Source organism: Trachemys scripta, chromosome 6 (assembly GCF_013100865.1).
Source record: "Trachemys scripta elegans isolate TJP31775 chromosome 6, CAS_Tse_1.0, whole genome shotgun sequence".
Lineage (NCBI taxonomy): Eukaryota > Metazoa > Chordata > Testudines > Emydidae > Trachemys > Trachemys scripta.
The window spans coordinates 60,976,266-60,996,476 of NC_048303.1; the positions used below are offsets into that span (position 1 = coordinate 60,976,266).

At 42.7% G+C, this 20,211-nt stretch overlaps 1 protein-coding gene across 1 annotated transcript in view; it reads right to left on the reverse strand.

The window, feature by feature from the left end:
* The window catches only part of LOC117879561 (solute carrier organic anion transporter family member 4C1-like), a 108,325-nt gene extending 90,933 nt beyond the window's left edge, over positions 1 to 17,392 (reverse strand). The window contains exons 1-2 of the mRNA XM_034774832.1: positions 16,787 to 17,392; positions 2,614 to 2,877 (exon numbers count right to left, since the gene is read on the reverse strand). Coding sequence (XP_034630723.1) covers positions 2,614 to 2,877; positions 16,787 to 17,012 — 490 coding nt within the window. The 5' untranslated portion in view covers positions 17,013 to 17,392. The remainder of the gene's footprint in view (positions 1 to 2,613; positions 2,878 to 16,786) is intronic.
* Between the last annotated feature and the right edge of the window lie 2,819 nt (positions 17,393 to 20,211).

The following is a 20,211-nucleotide window of genomic DNA, read 5'->3' on the forward strand; positions in this document are numbered from 1 at the left end:
CAATAGGAGACGGTATAAGTCAGCAGTAAGTGTGCACAGACTAATGATGAACAACTATTTCTGGGCCTGATCTACCCACAGAGGTAGTTGACTTTTGGCTTCAGGGTCCTCATATTCTAGGTTCTCTAGCTTTGAGTAGGGCACACCAAAGACGGAGGCGGGTTACTAGAAATATAGCATGGGAAAAAAAAGGTCAAGTCAGAGAGGAGAGGTGCTGTGCTTATATTTTTGGCAACAAGATCTTCTATACAGTTGTTTAAAAATAGGTCTACAATTTCATGCAAGTGTGATTGCAGTCTTAGATTTCTTCCTAATGTGCAATAGCCTCTAGTCTTACCTATAAATCATGATGAATGCCACCATCAGTGAAAGTTTTTCAACAACTTTGCATAACCACACTTTGATGTTAATCTCACTTATGTTTATCTTAGTACTTCGCTTTCCTGAGTCAAATCATTTAGAGTAAAGCCATGCCAGCACATGTCCCTTCAAACATCTCTCTCAAAGCCAATAGATGAGGGGGACACTGTGGAGGAAGCATGCTCTGCCCTGAAGGCAAGAAGCATTATTTGTTACTACACAGAACATTTTTGCCTGATAAGTATCAGCTTAGATGTGCTTAAGCTGTGTTTCCAGAGTACTAGGCAAATAATGGGGGACTTCAGCCCTTTGTTACTAACGGGGGGCGGGGGGTGTAGAGTTTTTAAGGACACATGCACCATGAAATGGAAATACAGAATTTGCAAAACATTTGCTTATCCTGAATTAAGAAATTCTTCATAGCCTGTGCACAGCATCTGCAGCCATTTCACCTTGCAAGATATGACATGCTAGTCAACAGCACGGAATTATAAATGGTAACTTAGTATAGAATTTTTTTTCAGTGAAAAAAATAGGCCTACAGCATATTTTAAAGGAAGCACCAGTATAGTCCAGCAAGCCCACTAGACCCCACTACAAAGAAGTAAGAATTGAAGGAAGTTGGAATTCAGCCAAATCAGTTTTAATGATGGAGAATACATGATAGGATGTGGTGGTTGGAAAGATTTAATCACTTTGTTGGATATGTTCACTTTATTAAAAAAAAAAATGGCAGAGCCACAATGCATGTCAGCCTAGAAACATGACATGAAGGTTTTCCTGACACTTCACAGTGCTAGGTATTCTGACACAAAGTGTCATGTGTATATCCAGCAAGCACTGAGAAAGCATCAAGTGTAGAATCTTGATTTAATGAGGTGACAGAAGTGTATCACATATACACAGAACAGGAACTTCAACACTGATGGATGCTTTGAAAGAAGTTTCCCCAGCATTACCTGCTAGAAGCAAAGAGCAGAGTTTCTGAAGGGATAAAATCACACACAGAAAAGATCAATACCATCTCCAGTGCAGTAGTGTCAGAGGTAGATCCAATTACAAATCCACACATGCACAAAACACTTTGCCTTTTTCCCTCCTCAACATTGTATGGTCAACCCACATCAGAAGTCAATTTCCAATACTTCGTTAGAAGCCAAATTTTCCTAGACTTTGGTTCTATTAACACAGCACCTGGCCACGGTCCAGGACCCTGTTGTGCTAGGTGCTGTAAAGACACAGAACAGAGATAGTCCTGCCCCAGAGAGATTGCAATTTAAGTACTCCCAAACAGGCTGAATAAGTGTTGCATATCTGGCACAAATACCTTGCAATGCCAGCTCCAAAAGTGCCATGTGAACGCCTATTCTCACTGTCTGGTGACGTTGTAAATAAGAAGCAGGCAGCATTATCTCACATAAATGTAAACAAACTTGTTTCTCTTTGTGATTGGCTGAACAAGAAGTAGGACTGAGTGGACTTGTAGGCTCAAGTTTTGCATTGTTTTGTTTTGGAGTGCAGTTATGTAACAAAAAAATAAATCTATATTTGTAAGTTGCATTTTCACAATAAAGAGATTACACTATAGTACTTGTCTGAGGTGAACTGAAAAATACTATCTCATCAAAGATATAAAAGTGAGCAATGTACACTTTGTATTCTGTGTTGTAACTGAAATCAATACCTTTGAAAATTTAGAAGAACATCCAAAAATATTTAAAAGTTTCAGTTGGTATTCTATTGTTTAACAGTGCAATTAATTGCAATTACTTAGTAGTGATTAATTTTTTTTAGTTAATCGCACGAGTTAACTGCGATTAATCAACAGCCCTACTAAAGACAGAAAATTGAGATAAGGTAGCAGTTAGTGAAGTTTAACATCAAGATTTAACCTTAATGGAGAAGACACCACCAGTAATTTAATAGTGCCTGGTACTTTGCAGCACATAAAGAAGGCATTGCTCTACATCAGTAGGGAGCCCAGTCTGCCCAGAGACCTTAATAAGCCCCACAAAAAACTATGAGATAGGTACAACTGTAAGCACACCCAAAGCCTCAGTAAGCAATACTATGTGGATACAAAACAAAAAAAGGGAACATATCCCACATGTTCCTCTGCACTTGATACCCTAATCTAGATATACACTTTCCTATCCAAATACATAGGGATCTATTCAACACAACTCTGTGCATATTCAGTTATCCTATTCATTTTGTTAGAAAAATTCCAAAAATACAAAAATATGAGCTTACCTTCAAGTTTAGATCCATATTGGTATATTCCAGCAGCAAAGTGTGGCAAAGCAAACACAAGTGATCCCAATCCTATCATAAATGATGAAAAGGCAAGCCATCTTGGTTTGTGCCCTCTTTCTCCAAAGAAAGCTACAAACAGCGACAATACACAAAAAGCAATGTCATAGCTTGCAGAGATGACACCAGTGAGGGAACTGTTCAGCTCAAAACGTTTTTCAATAGTGGAAATACTAACATTTACTAGGCCATTCACCACAATACCTATTAAAAAAAAAAAGAAAGAGAGAGACAGACAATTAGACAAACCAAATAAGTATTATTTTCTTGAAAAACTACTGTGTAATCTTATCACTGGATCATGTGCAAGTTCAAATTCAATCTTGCCATTCAATCGCTCAGCTCTTTTGAAAGAGAGTTTAGTGATCATGACAGCAAAGAACTTAATTCAGACCTTAGCACTGGGCAAATTTTTTTTCCAGATGAACAGTTTACAGAAAGGTTTTGATTGACCTGAAACTATTAGTGAGAGGAGATTTTGCCACCCTCCATCTAGCGTTTAGCCTAGTTGTTAGGGCACTCATCCAGGATGTGGGAGATCCAGATTCAGGTTCAAGGCACCATTGGGCCCTCTTGATCTGGAGCTGCAGAGACTCTCAGGACCGCTTAAAGTCTTGTCTCTACTTGCAGCAGCACATAGTTATGTGTAGCTACATGTTTCAGTGAAAGGCAGGCTGCATCCCCACTGTGTTGTGTAGCTACACGTGGCAGTGAAGGGCTCCGGCAGGAAAAGTAACACTGCTAAAAATAGCAGCATAGACAGAGGAGGTACTGCTCTGGAGTGTAGAGAGCCATATAGGGTATATGTCCTAAGGTTACATCTATAGTGCACACCTCTTGCGACGGCATATATTGTTTGAAAAGCAGGCTGAATCCACACTGTTGTGTGTAGCTACACAAGTCAGTGAAAGGCTCTGGCAGGGGAGAGGCAGCAGGGAAAGGCTGGGCAGCAGGGAGCTGCCAGAGCCTTTCCCCACTGCAGGGAGCTACAGAAGCCTTTCCCTGTGGCAGGGAAAAACTCCTGTAGCAGGATACTACACTGCTAAAAATAGCAGTGTAGGTGAGGAGATACTGCTTCGGTGATTATATCCCCATATTATTTACCCAGTATGTACCCACAAGGTTCAGGAGTGCTTGTACTCTACTTGCCTAAACAGTGCTTCACCTTCTACATGAGATATATATCTGTACTAGCTAGACATGCAGTGTCTGTACTTTACACACAGCTATAAGCATAGACACAAACTTATATAGCAGCCTCTCAAGGATGCCCTATAGGCAGAAACACTACTCAGACCATCTGCAGCATACCCTTCTTGCTGCTAGCCCCACGCCCAGCATAACCGTTTCTGCAAAGCTTCTGAGGGGTCCTCATTCAGTCTTACAGCTTGCCTCCATAGTTCCTGCACTGAGGGAAATCCTTAAAGCCCAGTATTGGGCCAGGGAAAATGACTTAATTGCCACACCTAGCATAAAAGGACTGGAGAAGGGCTCACCCTATGAACTGTAATATCCAAGCTACTACACTTAATTCATATGTTGGAGTACTGGGGGGGGAGGGGAGAGGAATTCCAGTATTCAAGGCCACTATGACAGACTGTTGGTGTGATGGGTTGTTTTTTTACTAGGGGGGGGAGGGAGGGGAAGAGAGGAGTACACCAAACACAGTGGTGACTAGAGGCCTTAATGACCTAAAGGAATGAGCAAATATCAAGCTGGTTTTCTGCTTCTGTCATTTTTTTGGCATATATATAGCACTTCAAACATCTACTTAGGTCCCTGAGCACTCATATGAAGTAGGTAAGCGTCTTTATATTTTAAAGATGGGAAACTGGCTCACAAGAGTTAAATACCTGTACACCATAAAAGTGAAGGAGGTCAGTAACTGATTACAAAAAACTGTTAAACGTTCTTATTGTAATTGGTCATTGGTTTAGTTACCCATGTTCAATCACAGACTAAAATAACAAGCAAATTCATTTATAAGAGTTTAGATAATAATTTAGTGCTAAATGTAATTGCTGGTAAAATAATGGTTAATGGCTCCTCATTACTAAAGGAGCAAAACAGTTGCTTTAGCAGAGATGGAAGCCTGTTGATCCAGACACTATACTGTTGGTAACTCCCAGGTCTTACTCTAAGAGTTCTTAGCACCCGAGTAAATATTAGCTAAAGAACAGTGTTTCAACTACTTGCATTTCTACAGTATGTGAAGGCTAGTCCACAGTGTGGTCCACAAGAGGTACTGCACCAAAGAACTAGGATGTTAATTGCAAGTCATTAATCTTTGATTTACTTTATTAAAACTAGTCATTACTATTTTAACTTTTTACTAGGACTGTCGATTAATCACAGTTAACTCATGCAATTAATCGCAATGTTAAACAATAGCATACCAATTGAAAATTTATTATATTTTTGGATGTTTTCAAATATATTGATTTCAATTACAACATAGAATACAACATGTACAGTGCTCACTTTATATTTTTTTTACAAATATTTGCACTGTAAAAATGATCAAAGTAGTAGTATTTTTCAATTTACCTCATACAAGTACTGAAGTGCAATCTGTCATGAAAGTGCAACTTACAAATGTAGTTTTGTTAAGTAACAGCACTCCAAAACAAAACAATGCAAAACTTGAGCCTACAAGTCCACTCAGTCCTACTTCTTGTTCAGCCAATCGCAAAGAGAAACAAGTTTGTTTACATTTATGTGAGATAATGCTGCCTGCTTCTTATTTATAAGATCACCAGAAAGTAAGAATAGGCATTCACATGGCACTTTTGGAGCTGGCATTGCAAGGTATTTATGTGCCAGATTTGCTAAACATTCATAAGCCCCTTCATGCTTCGGCCATCATTCCAGAGGACATGCTTCCATGCTGATGATGTTAGTTAAAAACATAATGCGTTAATTAAATTTGTGACTGAACTCCTTGGGGGAGAATTCTACGTTTCGTGCTCTGTTTTACCAACATTCTGCCATATATTTCATGTTATAGTTGTCTCGGATGATGACCCAGCACATGTTGTTCATTTTAAGAACACTTTCACTGCAAATTTGACAAAATAAAAAGATATACTAATGGAAAATTTCTAAAGATAGCTACAGCACTCGACCCAAGATTGAAGAATCTGAAATGCCTTCCAAAATCTGACAGGGATGAGGTATGGATCATACTTTCAGAAGTCTTAAAAGAGCAACACTGATACTGAAACTACAGAACCCAAACCACCACCACACGCAAAAAAACACACCAACCACACACCAACCTTCTGCTGGTGGCATCTGACTTGGATGATGAAAATGAACATGCGTCAGTCTGCACTGCTTTGGATAGTTATTGAGCAGAACCTGTCATCTGCAAGGACACATGTCCTCTGGAATGGTGGTTGAAGCATCAAGGGATATATGAATTTTTAGCGCATCTGGCATGCAAATATCTTGCAACGCCAGCTACAACAATGCCATACAAATGCCTGTTCTCACTTTCAGGTGACATTGTAAACAAGAAGCAGGCAGCATTATAGGGTCCAGAGTGACCTAGACAAACTGGAGGATTGGGCCAAAAGAAATCTGGTGCGGTCCAACAAGTGCAGAGTCCTGCACTTAGGAAGGAAGAATCCCTACAGGCTGAGGACTGACTGGCTAAGCAGCAGTTCTGCAGAAAAGGACCTAGAGATTACAGTGGACAAGAAGCTGGATATGAGTCAGCAGTGTGCCCTTGTTGACAAGAAGGCCAACGTCATATTGGGCTATATTAGTAGGAGCATTGCCAGCAGATCCAGGGAAGTGATTATTGCCTTCTCTTCGGCACTGGTGAGGCCACACCTGGAGTAGTGTGTCCATTTTTGGTCCCCCCCCCACTATGGAAGGGATGTGGACAAATTGGAGAGAGTCCAGTGGAGGGCAACAAAAATGATTAGGAGGCTGGGAAACATGACTTACAAGGAGAGGCTGAGGGAAATGGGGTTATTTAGTCTGCAGAAGAGAAGAGCGAGAGGGGATTTGATAGCAGCCTTCAACTACCTGAAGGGGGGTTCCAAAGAGGATGGAGCTAGGCTGTTCTCCGTGGTGGCAGATGACAGAACAAGAAGCAATGGTCTCAAGTTGCAGTAGGGGAGGTCTAGGTTGGATATTAGGAAACACTATTTCACTAAGAGGGTGGTGAAGCACTGGAATGGGTTATCTAGGGAGGTGGTGGAATCTCCATTCTCAGAGGTTTTTCAGCCTTGGCTTGACAAAGCCCTGACTGGGATGATTTAGATGGTGTTTGTCCTGCTTTGAGCAGGGGAATGGGATAGATGACCTCCTGAGGTCTTCCAGCCCTAATATTCTATGATTATCTTCTGCAAATGTAGACAAACTTGTTTTTCTGAGAAATTGGCTGAACAAGAAGTAGGACTGAGTAGACTTGTAGGCTCTAAAGTTTTACATTGTTTTATTTTTGAATGCAGGGTTTTTTGTACATCATTCTACATTTGTAAGTTCAACTTTCATAATAAAAAGATTGCTCTACGGTACTTATATTAGGTGAATTGAAAAATATTTCTTTTGTTTTTTACCTTGCAAATATTTCTAAAATCAAAAATATAAAGTGAGCACTGTACACTTTGATTTCAATTATAACACAGAATACAATACATATGAAAATGTAGAAAACATCCAAAAAATGTTTAAACAAATTAATTGCGCAATTTTTTTTTTAATCGCGCAATGGCCCTGCTTTTTACCCCTTTGTATAACTAAGTGGACAAAGGTGTTTTTTTTTCCTTCCTCTTTCCCACTACTAAGTGTTTCAGATGTGCACTGGTGTCATGTCACTATCTGCTTGAACCTTTACAATTGGTATGTGGCTTTGACAATTTTTGTGACCAGCCATAGTTTAAATTTCAGGATAATAGTTTTATTAATCACTCATCCAAGTACCGGAAAACAATTTACAAACAATGCAGTATAATATTTTTATTAAGTTATGTCTGGTCACAAAGCTTGTCGAAGCCACATGTGGATTGGCTGTATTGATTTTATTCTTCTCAGCTTACTCCTGGTGTCAATAATAGTCCTACCCAAAGTGTGAAAATAGCCCTCCCTCCATTTGTCCAGGGAAATAAGTGACTCAAGAGTGGCAGCAGTTTATTTGGAAACAATAATGAAGACATTGTTTTCACATTCTGTCACTCACTTTGAAGAGCTATTACTAGTCCCTCCCACAGTTGTGAACTGCAGCAACTCTTGTGGTTATAATTTATGGTGACTCAGACATGCATCCTAGGATGCAATTATGCACTTTTATATTGATCAAAGGCCACATAAATCAGATATTAAGTTAATCATTATGTATAGTATATAGTTAAATTACTATACTATAGAAATATAAGCCTCATCTGAACTTGAAATGACAGCAGGTAAAAAAAAAAATTGTCCATTTTTCTATCCATTGCTAACTATTGCAATATCATCTTTTTAAGACCAGCTATTGGACTACAAAATCTTTGTAAGTTGGAGTCCTAAGTGTGCCCAACGTTGCCTTCAGTTAAAGTAGTGATACATATGCACACCAGTCCTTTACAAATTGCTATTTATTTTTGGTTTTATTCTTTATGTAAAAATGTTATATGCTTAGATGAGATGAAAGTTGAGGATTACTGTATCTAGAAGGTTTAGAGCAGCAATGCTCATCACCAATTAGTCACAAGTTCCACAGAAGATATAAAACTATGTTGAATGATTAGGCAGGTACTTTAGGATTTGGGGGGGGAGGGGTGGCATGTCTACAATGAATTACCTTCTTTGAGGTTTCTGAAATTTGAAAACTGAAATACTTACTTTAATGTAGTTACAGTTAATTGTTCCCATAGTAGAATGGGGCAAAGTAGAGTTACAGTAGTTTGGACTGCCATAACTCAGCATCTACATATTCCTAATCTGTGGGGGAGTATTATTTGTTAAATACAATCTGCATTTTAATTTCCTGGCTCTAATACTCCTTAGAACTACAGTATTCTTGGAAGTATGGGCCATTCCTCCCCCGACACACAAACATTCATACCAAACAAACAATAACTTTACAATCTAACTTTCAAGATACACCTTTTATCTAGATTAGTCTCCTCTTCCCTCCCTTTCCACCCTCATCCAATTTCAAAGAGGACATCATGATCTTCCTGCCTTTGAGGAGCGGCGAACAGCAGAGACTAACAGTAGGCGTTTGCCTGGGAGTTCACTTGGGGAGAGCGCACTGAGGCTTTCATCTGCAGGTTTCTCTGAGTACTTCCTGCAATAGTTGAGGAAGCCCTTAAGAGGACAGTGATATGGAAGGTGAGCAATCAGCTGTTGTAACCTGCACAGGTTGTGCCATGTTTGTCTTTCTTCCACAGGACAGAAGCGACTTTGTCTGTACAAAGTGCAAGCTGGTCTCCATATTGGAAGAGAAGGTTCGAGGCCTGGAGAAACGAGTATCGACTCTGCGTTGCATAAGGGAAAATGAAGATTTCCTGGACAGATGTCAGGAGATGCTTCCACGGCCACAATGTTCTGAAGATTCAGAGCAGGCACAGCAGGGACAGAAGGATTGTGAAGAGGTTTGGCAGCATGTGACCTCCAGAAGGAGAAAGAGGAGCATCCATGCACCAGCAATGGAGATACAAGTGAGCAATCGTTTCCATGTTCTCTCTACAGGTACTAATGCGGAGAGTGGACTAGATGACCCTTCTGAGGGAAGGGAGCAGAAGGAGACTCCACCGATTGGAAGGCAAAAGATGCACTGTCCTAGGGATGGGGGTTCCATGACCACCACTCCCAAGAGGAGGAGGAGGGTGGTGGTGGTCGGGGACTCCCTCCTCAGGGGGACTGAGTCATCTATCTGCCGCCCCGACCCGGAAAACCGAGAGGTCTGCTGCTTGCCAGGAGCTAGGATACACGATGCGACGGAGAGACTGCCAAGACTCATCAAGCCCTCGGATCGCTACCCCTTCCTGCTTCTCCACGTGGGCACCAATGATACTGCCAAGAATGACCTTGAGTGGATCACTGCAGACTACGTGGCTCTGGGAAGAAGGATAAAGGAGTTTGAGGCACAAGTGGTGTTCTCGTCCATCCTCCCTGTGCAAGGAAAAGGCCGGGGTAGAGACCGTCGAATCGTAGAAGTCAACGAATGGCTACACAGGTGGTGTCGGAGAGAAGGCTTTGGATTCTTCGACCATGGGATGGTGTTCCAAGAAGGAGGAGTGCTAGGCAGAGACGGGCTCCACCTAACGAAGAGAGGGAAGAGCATCTTCGCCAGCAGGCTGGCTAACCTAGTGAGGAGGGCTTTAAACTAGGTTCACCGGGGGGAAGGAGACCAAAGCCCTGAGGTAAGTGGGGAAATGGGATCCTGGGAGGAAGCACAAGCAGGAGAGCGCAAGAGGGGAGGACTCCTGTCTCATGCTGAGAAAGAGGGACGATCGATGAGTTATCTTCAGTGCCTATACACAAATGCAAGAAGCCTGGGAAACAAGCAGGGAGAACTGGAAGTCCTGGCACAGTCAGGGAACTATGATGTGATTGGAATAACAGAGACTTGGTGGGATAACTCACATGACTGGAGTACTGTCATGGATGGATGTAAACTGTTCAGGAAGGACAGGCAGGGCAGAAAAGGTGGGGGAGTTGCGTTGTATGTAAGAGAGGAGTATGACTGCTCAGAGCTCCGGTATGAAACTGCAGAAAAACTCGAGAGTCTCTGGATAAAGTTGAGAAGTGTGAGCAATAAGGGTGATGTCGTGGTTGGAGTCTGCTATAGACCACCAGACCAGGGGGATGAGGTGGACGAGGCTTTCTTCTGGCAACTAGCAGAAGTTGCTAGATCGCAGGCCCTGGTTCTCATGGGAGACTTTAATCACCCTGATATCTGCTGGGAGAGCAATACAGCGGTGCACAGGCAATCCAGGAAATTTTTGGAAAGTGTAGAGGACAATTTCCTGGTGCAAATGCTGGAGGAACCAACTAGGACAGAGCTTTTCTTGACCTGCTACTCACAAACAGGGAAGAACTAGTAGGGGAAGCAAAAGTGGATGGGAACCTGGGAGGCAGTGACCATGAGATGGTAGAGTTCAGAATCCTGACACAAGGAAGAAAGGAGAGCAGCAGAATACGGACCCTGGACTTCAGAAAAGCAGACTTTGACTCCCTCAGGGAACAGATGGGCAGGATCCCCTGGGAGAATAACATGAAGGGCAAAGGGGTCCAGGAGAGCTGGCTGTATTTTAAACAAACCATCCCAATGTGTAGAAAGAATAGTAAATATGGCAGGCGACCAGCTTGGCTAAACAGTGAAATCCTTGCTGATCTTAAACGCAAAAAAGAGGCTTACAAGAAGTGGAAGATTGGACAAATGACCAGGGAGTAGTATAAAAATATTGCTCAGGCATGCAGGAGTGAAATCAGGAAGGCCAAATCACACTTGGAGTTCCAGCTAACAAGAGATGTTAAGAGTAACAAGAAGGGTTTCTTCAGGTATGTTAGCAACAAGAAGAAAATCAAGGAAAGTGTGGGCCCCTTACTGAATGAGGGAGGCAACCTAGTGACCGAGGATGTGGAAAAAGCTAATGTACTCAATGATTTTTTTGCCTCTGTCTTCACGCACAAGGTCAGCTCCCAGATTGCTGCACTGGGCAGTACAGGATGGGGAGAAGGTGACCAGGCCTCTGTGGAGAAAGAAGTGGTTCGGGACTATTTAGAAAAACTGGACGTGCACAAGTCCATGGGGCCGGATGCGCTGCATCCGAGGGTGCTAAAGGAGTTGGCGGGTGAGATTGCAGAGCCATTAGCCATTATTTTTTGAAAACTCATGGCCATCGGGGGAGGTCCCAGATGACTGGAAAAAGGCTAATGTAGTGCCCATCTTTAAAAAAGGGAAGAAGGAGGATCCAGGGAACTACAGGCCAGTCAGCCTCACCTCAGTCCCTGGAAAAATCATGGAGCAGGTCCTCAAGGAATCAATTATGAAACATTTAGAGGAGAGGAAAGTGATCAGGAACAGTCAGCATGGATTCACGAAGGGGAAGTCGTGCCTGACTAACCTAATTGCCTTCTATGATGAGATAACTGGCTCTGTGGATGAGGGGAAAGCAGTGGATGTGTTATTTCTTGACTTTAGCAAAGCTTTTGATACGGTCTCCCACAGTATTCTTGCCACCAAGTTAAAGAAGTATGGGCTGGATGAATGGACTGTAAGGTGGATAGAAAGCTGGCTAGATCGTCGGGCTCAACGGGTAGTGATCAATGGCTCCATGTCTAGTTGGCAGCCGGTTTCAAGTGGAGTGCCCCAAGGGTCGGTCCTGGGGCCGGTTTTGTTTAATATCTTTATTAATGATCTGGAGGATGGTGTGGACTGCACTCTCAGCAAGTTTGCAGATGACACTAAACTAGGAGGCGTGGTAGATACACTAGAGGGTAGGGATCGGATACAGAGGGACCTAGACAAATTAGAGGATTGGGCCGAAAAAAACCTGATGAGGTTCAACAAGGACAAGTGCAGAGTCCTGCACTTAGGATGGAAGAATCCCATGCACTGCTACAGACTAGGGACCGAATGGCTAGGTAGCAGTTCTGCAGAAAAGGACCTAGGGGTCACAGTGGACGAGAAGCTGGATATGAGTCAACAGTGTGCTCTTGTTGCCAAGAAGGCTAACGGCATTTTGGGCTGTATAAGTAGGGGCATTGCCAGCAGATCGAGGAACGTGATCGTTCCCCTTTATTCGACATTGGTGAGGCCTCATCTGGAATACTGTGTCCAGTTTTGGTCCCCACACTACAAGAAGGATGTGGCAAAATTGGAAAGAGTCCAGCGGAGGGCAACAAAAATGATTAGGGATCTGGAGCACATGACTTATGAGGAGAGGCTGAGGGAACAGGGATAGTTTAGTCTCCAGAAGAGAAGAATGAGGGGGGATTTGATAGCAGCCTTCAACTACCTGAAGGGGGGTTCCAAAGAGGATGGAGCTTGGCTGTTCTCAGTGGTGGCAGATGACAGAACAAGGAGCAATGGTCTCAAGTTGCAGTGGGGGAGGTCCAGGTTGGATATTAGGAAAAACTATTTCACTAGGAGGGTGGTGAAACACTGGAATGCGTTACCTAGGGAGGTGGTGGAGTCTCCTTCCTTGGAGGTTTTTAAGGCCCGGCTTGACAAAGCCCTGGCTGGGATGATTTAGCTGGGAATTGGTCCTGCTTTGAGCAGGGGGTTGGACTAGATGACCTCTTGAGGTCCCTTCCAACTCTGATATTCTATGATTCTATGATTGACATGTCATTAACAGCTGAAGGTAGAAGGAGACCTATTCTAATTAAGATATTTAGCATCCCACTAGTATAAAAAAGAGGGAACCATTCAAAATGCAGTCTAAGTCTCATTGAGATACTGTATCTGATTATGCATAATTTATTTGATTTACTATGAAAGTCACTGTAGTACCTAAGCATTTCACAGATATTAATGGGTGTATCCTCACAATACCCCTGTAAAGATAGGGAAATGTTATCCCTATTTTACATATGGGGGTCCAAGCCACATAGTTTTGTCTACATAAGGGAAGTTTTCTAAAGAGCTTCCATTTGTGTTAGCTACATTGTTTACACGAGGGATCCCAAGGTTTCATATTGCAGAAATTCACATAGTCATTTACTTGTGCAGTCAATCAAACGGATACAAGATTAAAGAACTACTGAGAACACAGAAAAGCTTATCTACATCAGTATTCCCAGCCTGCAATATTGGCAAATTTAGGTGCTTCTCTTAGTGTAACCATAGCCTGCAAGATAAAGGCCCAATCATGCAGTCAGATTGGTGTAGGCAAGCTTCAAAACAGCTCTGCACACTTCCACCAATCTGGACCTCTGATACCAAGATCAAGACCTTAATGAATTACCCAAGATGGTCTGTTGCAAAGCCAGAAAACTTCTGAGTCCTAGTCCAGTGCCTTCGTTATACAACTACCTCAGGCCCCAACAAGCAACACTTAAATTTTAAATATGCGCTTAAATTATTTGATAGAGCATGACCTCAGTTCACAGATACAAGTTTAATATATAATTAGAAATTGTTGAAATGTTCCTCCCTGTTATTCTGTATTTACATGTTTATTTTCTGATGTTCAGCAAAACGTATCCATTGCCAATTTTCATTTGAAAGAACCACTATCAACTTAAGTTTGGCCTGATTTAGAAAATGTTGAACCTTTGTGAACAGAAAATTTTTCTACTCTTTACAATTCAAATGGAAGACATTTTATGCATACCTTTGCAGTGTCTAAAAATAAATAAAAACAAGCCATAAAAGTAGTATGAAATGGATTATGAACACATGCCACTGAATTCATAGTCCAAGATGAGAGAAATGCAAGTAAACAAATACCATAGTGATACATTTAGTAAGACGTGTTAAAATCTAGTGTACAGTGTTTGTACTAAAACCTCCTTATCTATTACTGTATTTGTGAACCTTGACTATTCTTTTTTCAAAAACAAACTATTTTGAGCAGTGGGGGTTGGATTCATAGGGGGCACTAAGGCTCAGCATTGTAGTGCTGAACTTTCAAGGTGCCATGCTGCCAAGCGACATTCACAATCCTCAAGTTCAGCACCTAAACCAGTGGTTCTCAAACTTTTTTTTTTTTTTTTTTTACTGGTGACTCCTTTCATACAGCAAGCCTCTGAGTGCAACCCCCCCCCTTATAAATTAAAAACTCTTTTTTATATATTTAAAACCATTATAAATGCTAGAGGTAAAGCGGGACTTGGGGTGGAAGTTGATTGCTTCCCCCTCCCCCGTAATAACCTTGTGACCCCCTGGGGGTCCCAACCCCCAATTTGAGAACCCCTGGCCTAGACACCTTGTACAATGCATAGGGAGAGCTGGACACCTAAAAAAGGAATTCACTGATGCCAGCACACTGAGGGGGTCCTGCTGAAGCTAGCCAGTAGGAAATGTTGAGAAGAGGAAGTTAAGTGCCCAAGTCCAGGCAAAGAGACACCTCCCTCCACTCAGGATTCAGCCAGAAACCCTCTCCTAGAGTTAGAACCACTGCGCTTAGATGTCTTTTTACCCAGAAGCCCAGTGACTAAAGCACTCACTGAAGATGTAGGAGTATTTTGGAGTGGGTTTCTCTTGACTGCTCCTATTGAAGCTGTTCCACTTTGTATAAAATAATTGATAATTCATCAGGCCAGAAAGAGACTCTATAGCCCAGTGTTTAGGGCACTCACCTGGGATATGAAAGACCTATTCCACATTATGAAGACCATAGATTTTAACCCAGGCCTTTCATATCCCTCATGACAGTGGTTTTCCAACCTTTTTTCCCATTTGCAGACCCCTAAAAAATTCTGAGTGGAAGTGCAGACCCCTTTGGAAATCTTTGACATTGTCTGCGGCCCCCAAGGAGTCTGCAGACCACAGGTGGAAAACCACTGTCCTATGAGTGTTCTAACCCAATGGTTCTCAACCTTTCCAGCCTACTGTACCCCTTTCAGGAGGGTAATTTGTCTTGCATAACCCCAAGTTTCACCTCACTTAAAAACTACTTGCTTACAAAATCAGATGTAAAAATATTAAGTGTCACAGCACACTATTACTGAAAAATTGCTTACTTTCTCATGTTTACCATACAAGTCTAAAATAAGTCATGAGCCCCAGGGTTGAAAAACACTGCTTTAGTATATAGAGTCTATATACTATATACTAAAGTAGATAGAGTATACATGTCATGGTCTGTATGAAATTTTAGTTGGTACTGACTTTGCTAGTGCTTTTCACGTAGCCTGTTATAAAACTAGGCAAATATCTAGATGAGTTGCCGTATCCCCTGGAAGACCTCTGCGTACCAGTTGAGAACCACTGCTGTAACCACTGAAATATTGGGCAAGAGGCTAGTGTCCCCTCCTGCTTTCTTTTTGGTGGACAGGGGAGAGTGCAATCTGGTAAGCATGCCAATGAAGTGAAAGGGGCTTTATTCAGGCAGCTACCTGGCATTGCTCTCTGCAGGATCTAGGTGAAATTATCATTAATTCCACAAATGTGTTTTAAGGAAATGTAATACTGACTGAAAATATCTGTCCCGGCCAAAGGTCCAAAATTACACAGAAGTAAGGGTGGCATGGTATGGTATTGCTACCCTTACTTATGCGCTGCTGCTGGTGGCAGAGAATTGCAGAAGTAAGGGTGACCAGTGCCCACAAGATGTATTGCACGCACACCAATTTCCTGGCTATCCCTCCTCAGCCCCCTCACCCCAATTAGGAAGAGGCTGGTGCCATCCCCAAAGGTGATTCTTGATCTCTAGAACTGCACTGAACATTACAAGCAAAATAAGCTTGCATGTTGCAAGTTTTTCAGCTATTTCTTTGTTTTATGATTTAGTCCTAGAACTCAGTGACTGCACACCCACTGATGCACTGGGCTCTCAGGTTTGACTGCTGGAGGTTTTCAGTACTAAGGCATTGTTGGAACAACAAATACGAGGGTCTGAAAATATACTTTAATTTTGTAGATAAACTAACCAATCTGATGAAAAACAGTGGCTGACTTGCTTGGAACACAGCTAGTCACATTATCCATGGCCTAACACAACAATAAGCATGTGTTGGTTAACATTTGATTTCTTTGTAAAGTCATATAAAGTAAAAGTTATACCCCTTTTATGTGCCATGTTTTAAAAAATGGTGGGAGCATTTTCCCTATATTATAAGTAGCACAAGAAAGGGTGTGAAACCGATTGGTACTCAGAGAGGTACCCCAGAGAGGTACTCAGGGATTCAGACAAGTTTAAGAATAAGTAAAGAAAAGGGTGGGAGGGGTAGAAGGAAAGCAGTCTAGCATTATCTAGGTCACTTTAGTTAGGAGCCTGAATATGCATAACATGGAGCCTGACGAAGTCACAAGATTGCCACATTTTAGGCTGACACTAACCCTGCTTGAGCTCACACCCCGGTTGTTCCTCTCTTATCCCAAGAGTCAAAGTCCCCGCCACAGCCTCCCTGGCCCATCCCACCCTTCTCCTCCACCTTCCCCACAAGGGGCACGGTAGGGCTGCCCTTTCCCCAGGGATCGCCCCCCTCATGCGAGAGTTACCTTGGAAGACGGCCAGCAGGCTGTAGGCGCTCAGGTAGCCCTCGGGGTTGTTGCACAGCTGCAGAGCCCTAGGGGTGAAGCTGCCCCATCCGCACGGCCCCTCCTCACACTCCGGCGGGGGGCGGCCGGGGGGCGAGCGTGGGCGGCTGACGCTGGCCCTGGGCTTGAGACGGAGGTCGGGGCTGGAGGGCTCGAAAGCCGGGTTCGCGATGCCTCCCCGCTTCATAGCGATACAGTCAGCGCTCAGCTCCTGCCCGAGGCAGCCTCAGCCGGGACCGGCCCCTCTAAATACTCGGGGTAGGTGGCTGCTGCCTCCCTTGGGGCCGCCTCCGCGCCTCCCTGCGACTGGGGAGCCGGCTCGGGCGGTTTCGAAGAGCGGGGGCGGCTACGGCTGCTGCCTGGCACCTGCCGCTGTGCCCAGCACGGCCCTGGCTGAGGGGAGGCTGCGGCCGCTACAGGGGAGGGGCCTCGTGCACCTCTGCCTTCGGGAGCTACTCCTGCCCCAGGCCGGGCCGATCGCCAGCAGCCCTCTCGCCTTCGAAAGAAAACTTTTTAAAGCTGCCTTTTCTCGGTCTGCCTTCTGCCCCCCGCCCCTCTTCTGCACGGGGGCTTTTCGCCCAAGGAACCTGCAAAATGACACTGCACCACCACTGGAAGCGTTTTGCAAATTCATGGTTATGCCTCAATACCCAGTTCTCCTTTATGTTACCAGAGTCATAATGGTTTACGTAATTAAGCATGTCAGGGTGTATGAAGTCAGGAAAAAACAGCCGGTGGAGATGGGACTAGCCTGGACTCCCAGCCAGGATGACTGCTGTAGGCTCTACAACCACTGATAAGCTCCGGCGGGTGTGGATGTGAGCGACTGGCATTGTTGCAAAGAGCTATGAAATCAGACTGTAGTTGGATAGACAGAAACCCCATTGTATTTTTTTTTTTTTAAATTAAGTACCTGAAAGAATTCCCTCCTGAAAGTCTCTCGCTGGAACATCAAATGCTGCCGACAGAAAAAGCTAGAGGGTAGTTATTCCGGGTGCTGTCCTTCCTCATGCCCCAAAAGTTAGATCGGATGAAACCCATTCTGAATCACTAATCCAATTTCTGACCAAAAAACATTTTCCAACTGTTGTTTCTGAGAACAGTTTTTCCAGTGTTCACTCAGAGAGACTGGTTGTGAGGTGGATATGATAGATACTTGCATCTCATAAGCCTATAAATATATTCCTGACACAGAACAAGGAAGAAGTATTACAACTTTTGTGGAGGCATCAAGTGTGGGTGTTCATCAAGTGTTTAGTGGTAGTACCAGTTTGTTTACAAAGAATAGGAATTAATCATCTTACCCCTCTGAACAAGAACACTTGGAAGGAGTCCAGGGATGATTTAATATCAATACCAGCAGGTGCTCATCACCGGGCAGTACAAATTTGTCCTAGGGGATCCTCCATCCCCTTTCATGAGTCCAAAACAGTTTAGACTCACAGACTCACAGAAAAGAATAAAATCGAGACAGCAGGTGTTAGAAAAGGCCTTGGTTAAGTCTCAGCGCATATGTCTGACTCCCCAACCAGGATTTCTTTCCCTTAAGCAAGCAGCCTGGAGTTTCAAGTACTCCCAGCAACTCAAGGGAGCACATAGCAAGAGGACAGACAATTTAAAATAGAGAAGGTTTGTGACAATTCAAAGCAGTAAAAGAACAATGCTTTTTGCTTTAAAAGACAACCTAACATTTAGAGCAGTGGATTGTGAAACAGAAGGAAAATACTTTTTTAGAGCAAGGGCCGTTTTTAGAAGTCAGATGGAACATTGGAGTCAAACTGTTCCATAGCAGTTGAGAGTGACAGTTGGTGGATGATGTCACCATAACATTACCAGACCAAGGCAGAGTATGATACTATGAAAGTAAATCCCTTCACCTGCCTCACACAGACTCAGCTAAACATTCCTCTGCATTTATGCCTGTTTGTTAAATATCACTTAAGGCCCGATTCTGCTATCCTTAGTCACTGAATAGTTTCTCTGATTTCAGTTGGACTGACTGAAACCTATGTGACTACTTGAGAACTGGTTGACTATTGAGTAGTACAGGGAGTAATTAAGGGAAACAAGACAACTGCAGAGAAGCTACACCACTACTTTGTATTGGCCTTTAGCAAGTAGGATTTTGGGGAAGACACCTACCCTTTTTAGATGAGATCCTGTCAGACGGAACAAACACTCTTCTCTATACCACTCTCTCATCCCTCTAGAGTCAAATGGAATACTGATCTCAATCTCACCCTACCCTGAAGCTGACTAAGCATTTGGCACAATTTATTATTAACACCATCTTCATCCACTACAAAATAAGATCCTGAAAAGATATTACTGGATTCCTGCAAGACACTTTTCAGGCAGCCTTTCAATTTCTGCTGGGTTTCAAATGTCAACATTCCTCTATGTATTTATCTCTTATACTTTGGCACTATGATAAAATAGCTTCTCTGCCGATAGAGATGTTCTATGTAATCTTATATCTACTGCAGTACATTTCTCTACATCATTTTCAGTTTCTGGATTGAGATGTGCATACACCCATTCCAAATTATCTTTCAAAGCCATTTTTAACAGTGCTACCTCTTTTAAAAAGAATCCTCCTTTGTCACTGCTCTTCTCACAGTGAATGGAAATATTGGATCACGTAACTTTTTCTATTGTAAACATTATATCAGCTAGAAATGATATCCTGAATTTATTCTATTTTACCTGGAATCTCGTACAAGATATTACATAGCTACTGCTGCCTCTTCCAAAGTACTGCCTGATCTTGCAAATGGAACTGGATGTCTACACTCGCATGTGTGGGGAGTCCCATTGGTTTCAATAGAACTCCTCACGGGAGCAGACATTGGTCTGCCTGGATTGCTTTGCAGTACTGGCAACTTAGTGAGATTACCTCACCCACCTTGTTTCTCTTATCCTGGGACCAACACGACTACAACAGCACTGCATTCAACTTAGTAACGTCAGTCATGCCTTCGCTTTACTCCCATATTCTTCCACTTATCCTGTCACAATTATTCTCTTCCTTCTCGGTTTCCTTTCTTTTCCTCTGCTTAGTTCTTCATATCATTTGTTTGTTTTGTTTTTGTTTGTTTTGTTTTATTACTTATATTTTGAATTGTTTCACATTTTTGATAAATCTTTAAATTTATTTATGTACTTTTAAATTTTTCATAGAGGAAACACAACAAAGCTTGTAACACTTACTTTCTGTTGTGTTTTGAGTAATAAGTTTCTTGTGGATAGCTTTCCAGGAATTCTACACAGGAATGAATTGTTGTTGCTTGTTTTCGTAAATGTTTTTCCTGGGTTTTAGAATATAAAAAAAAAGGTTAATTTACTTTTTTTAAAACCCATATAACTTTACATATAAATGGATGCTG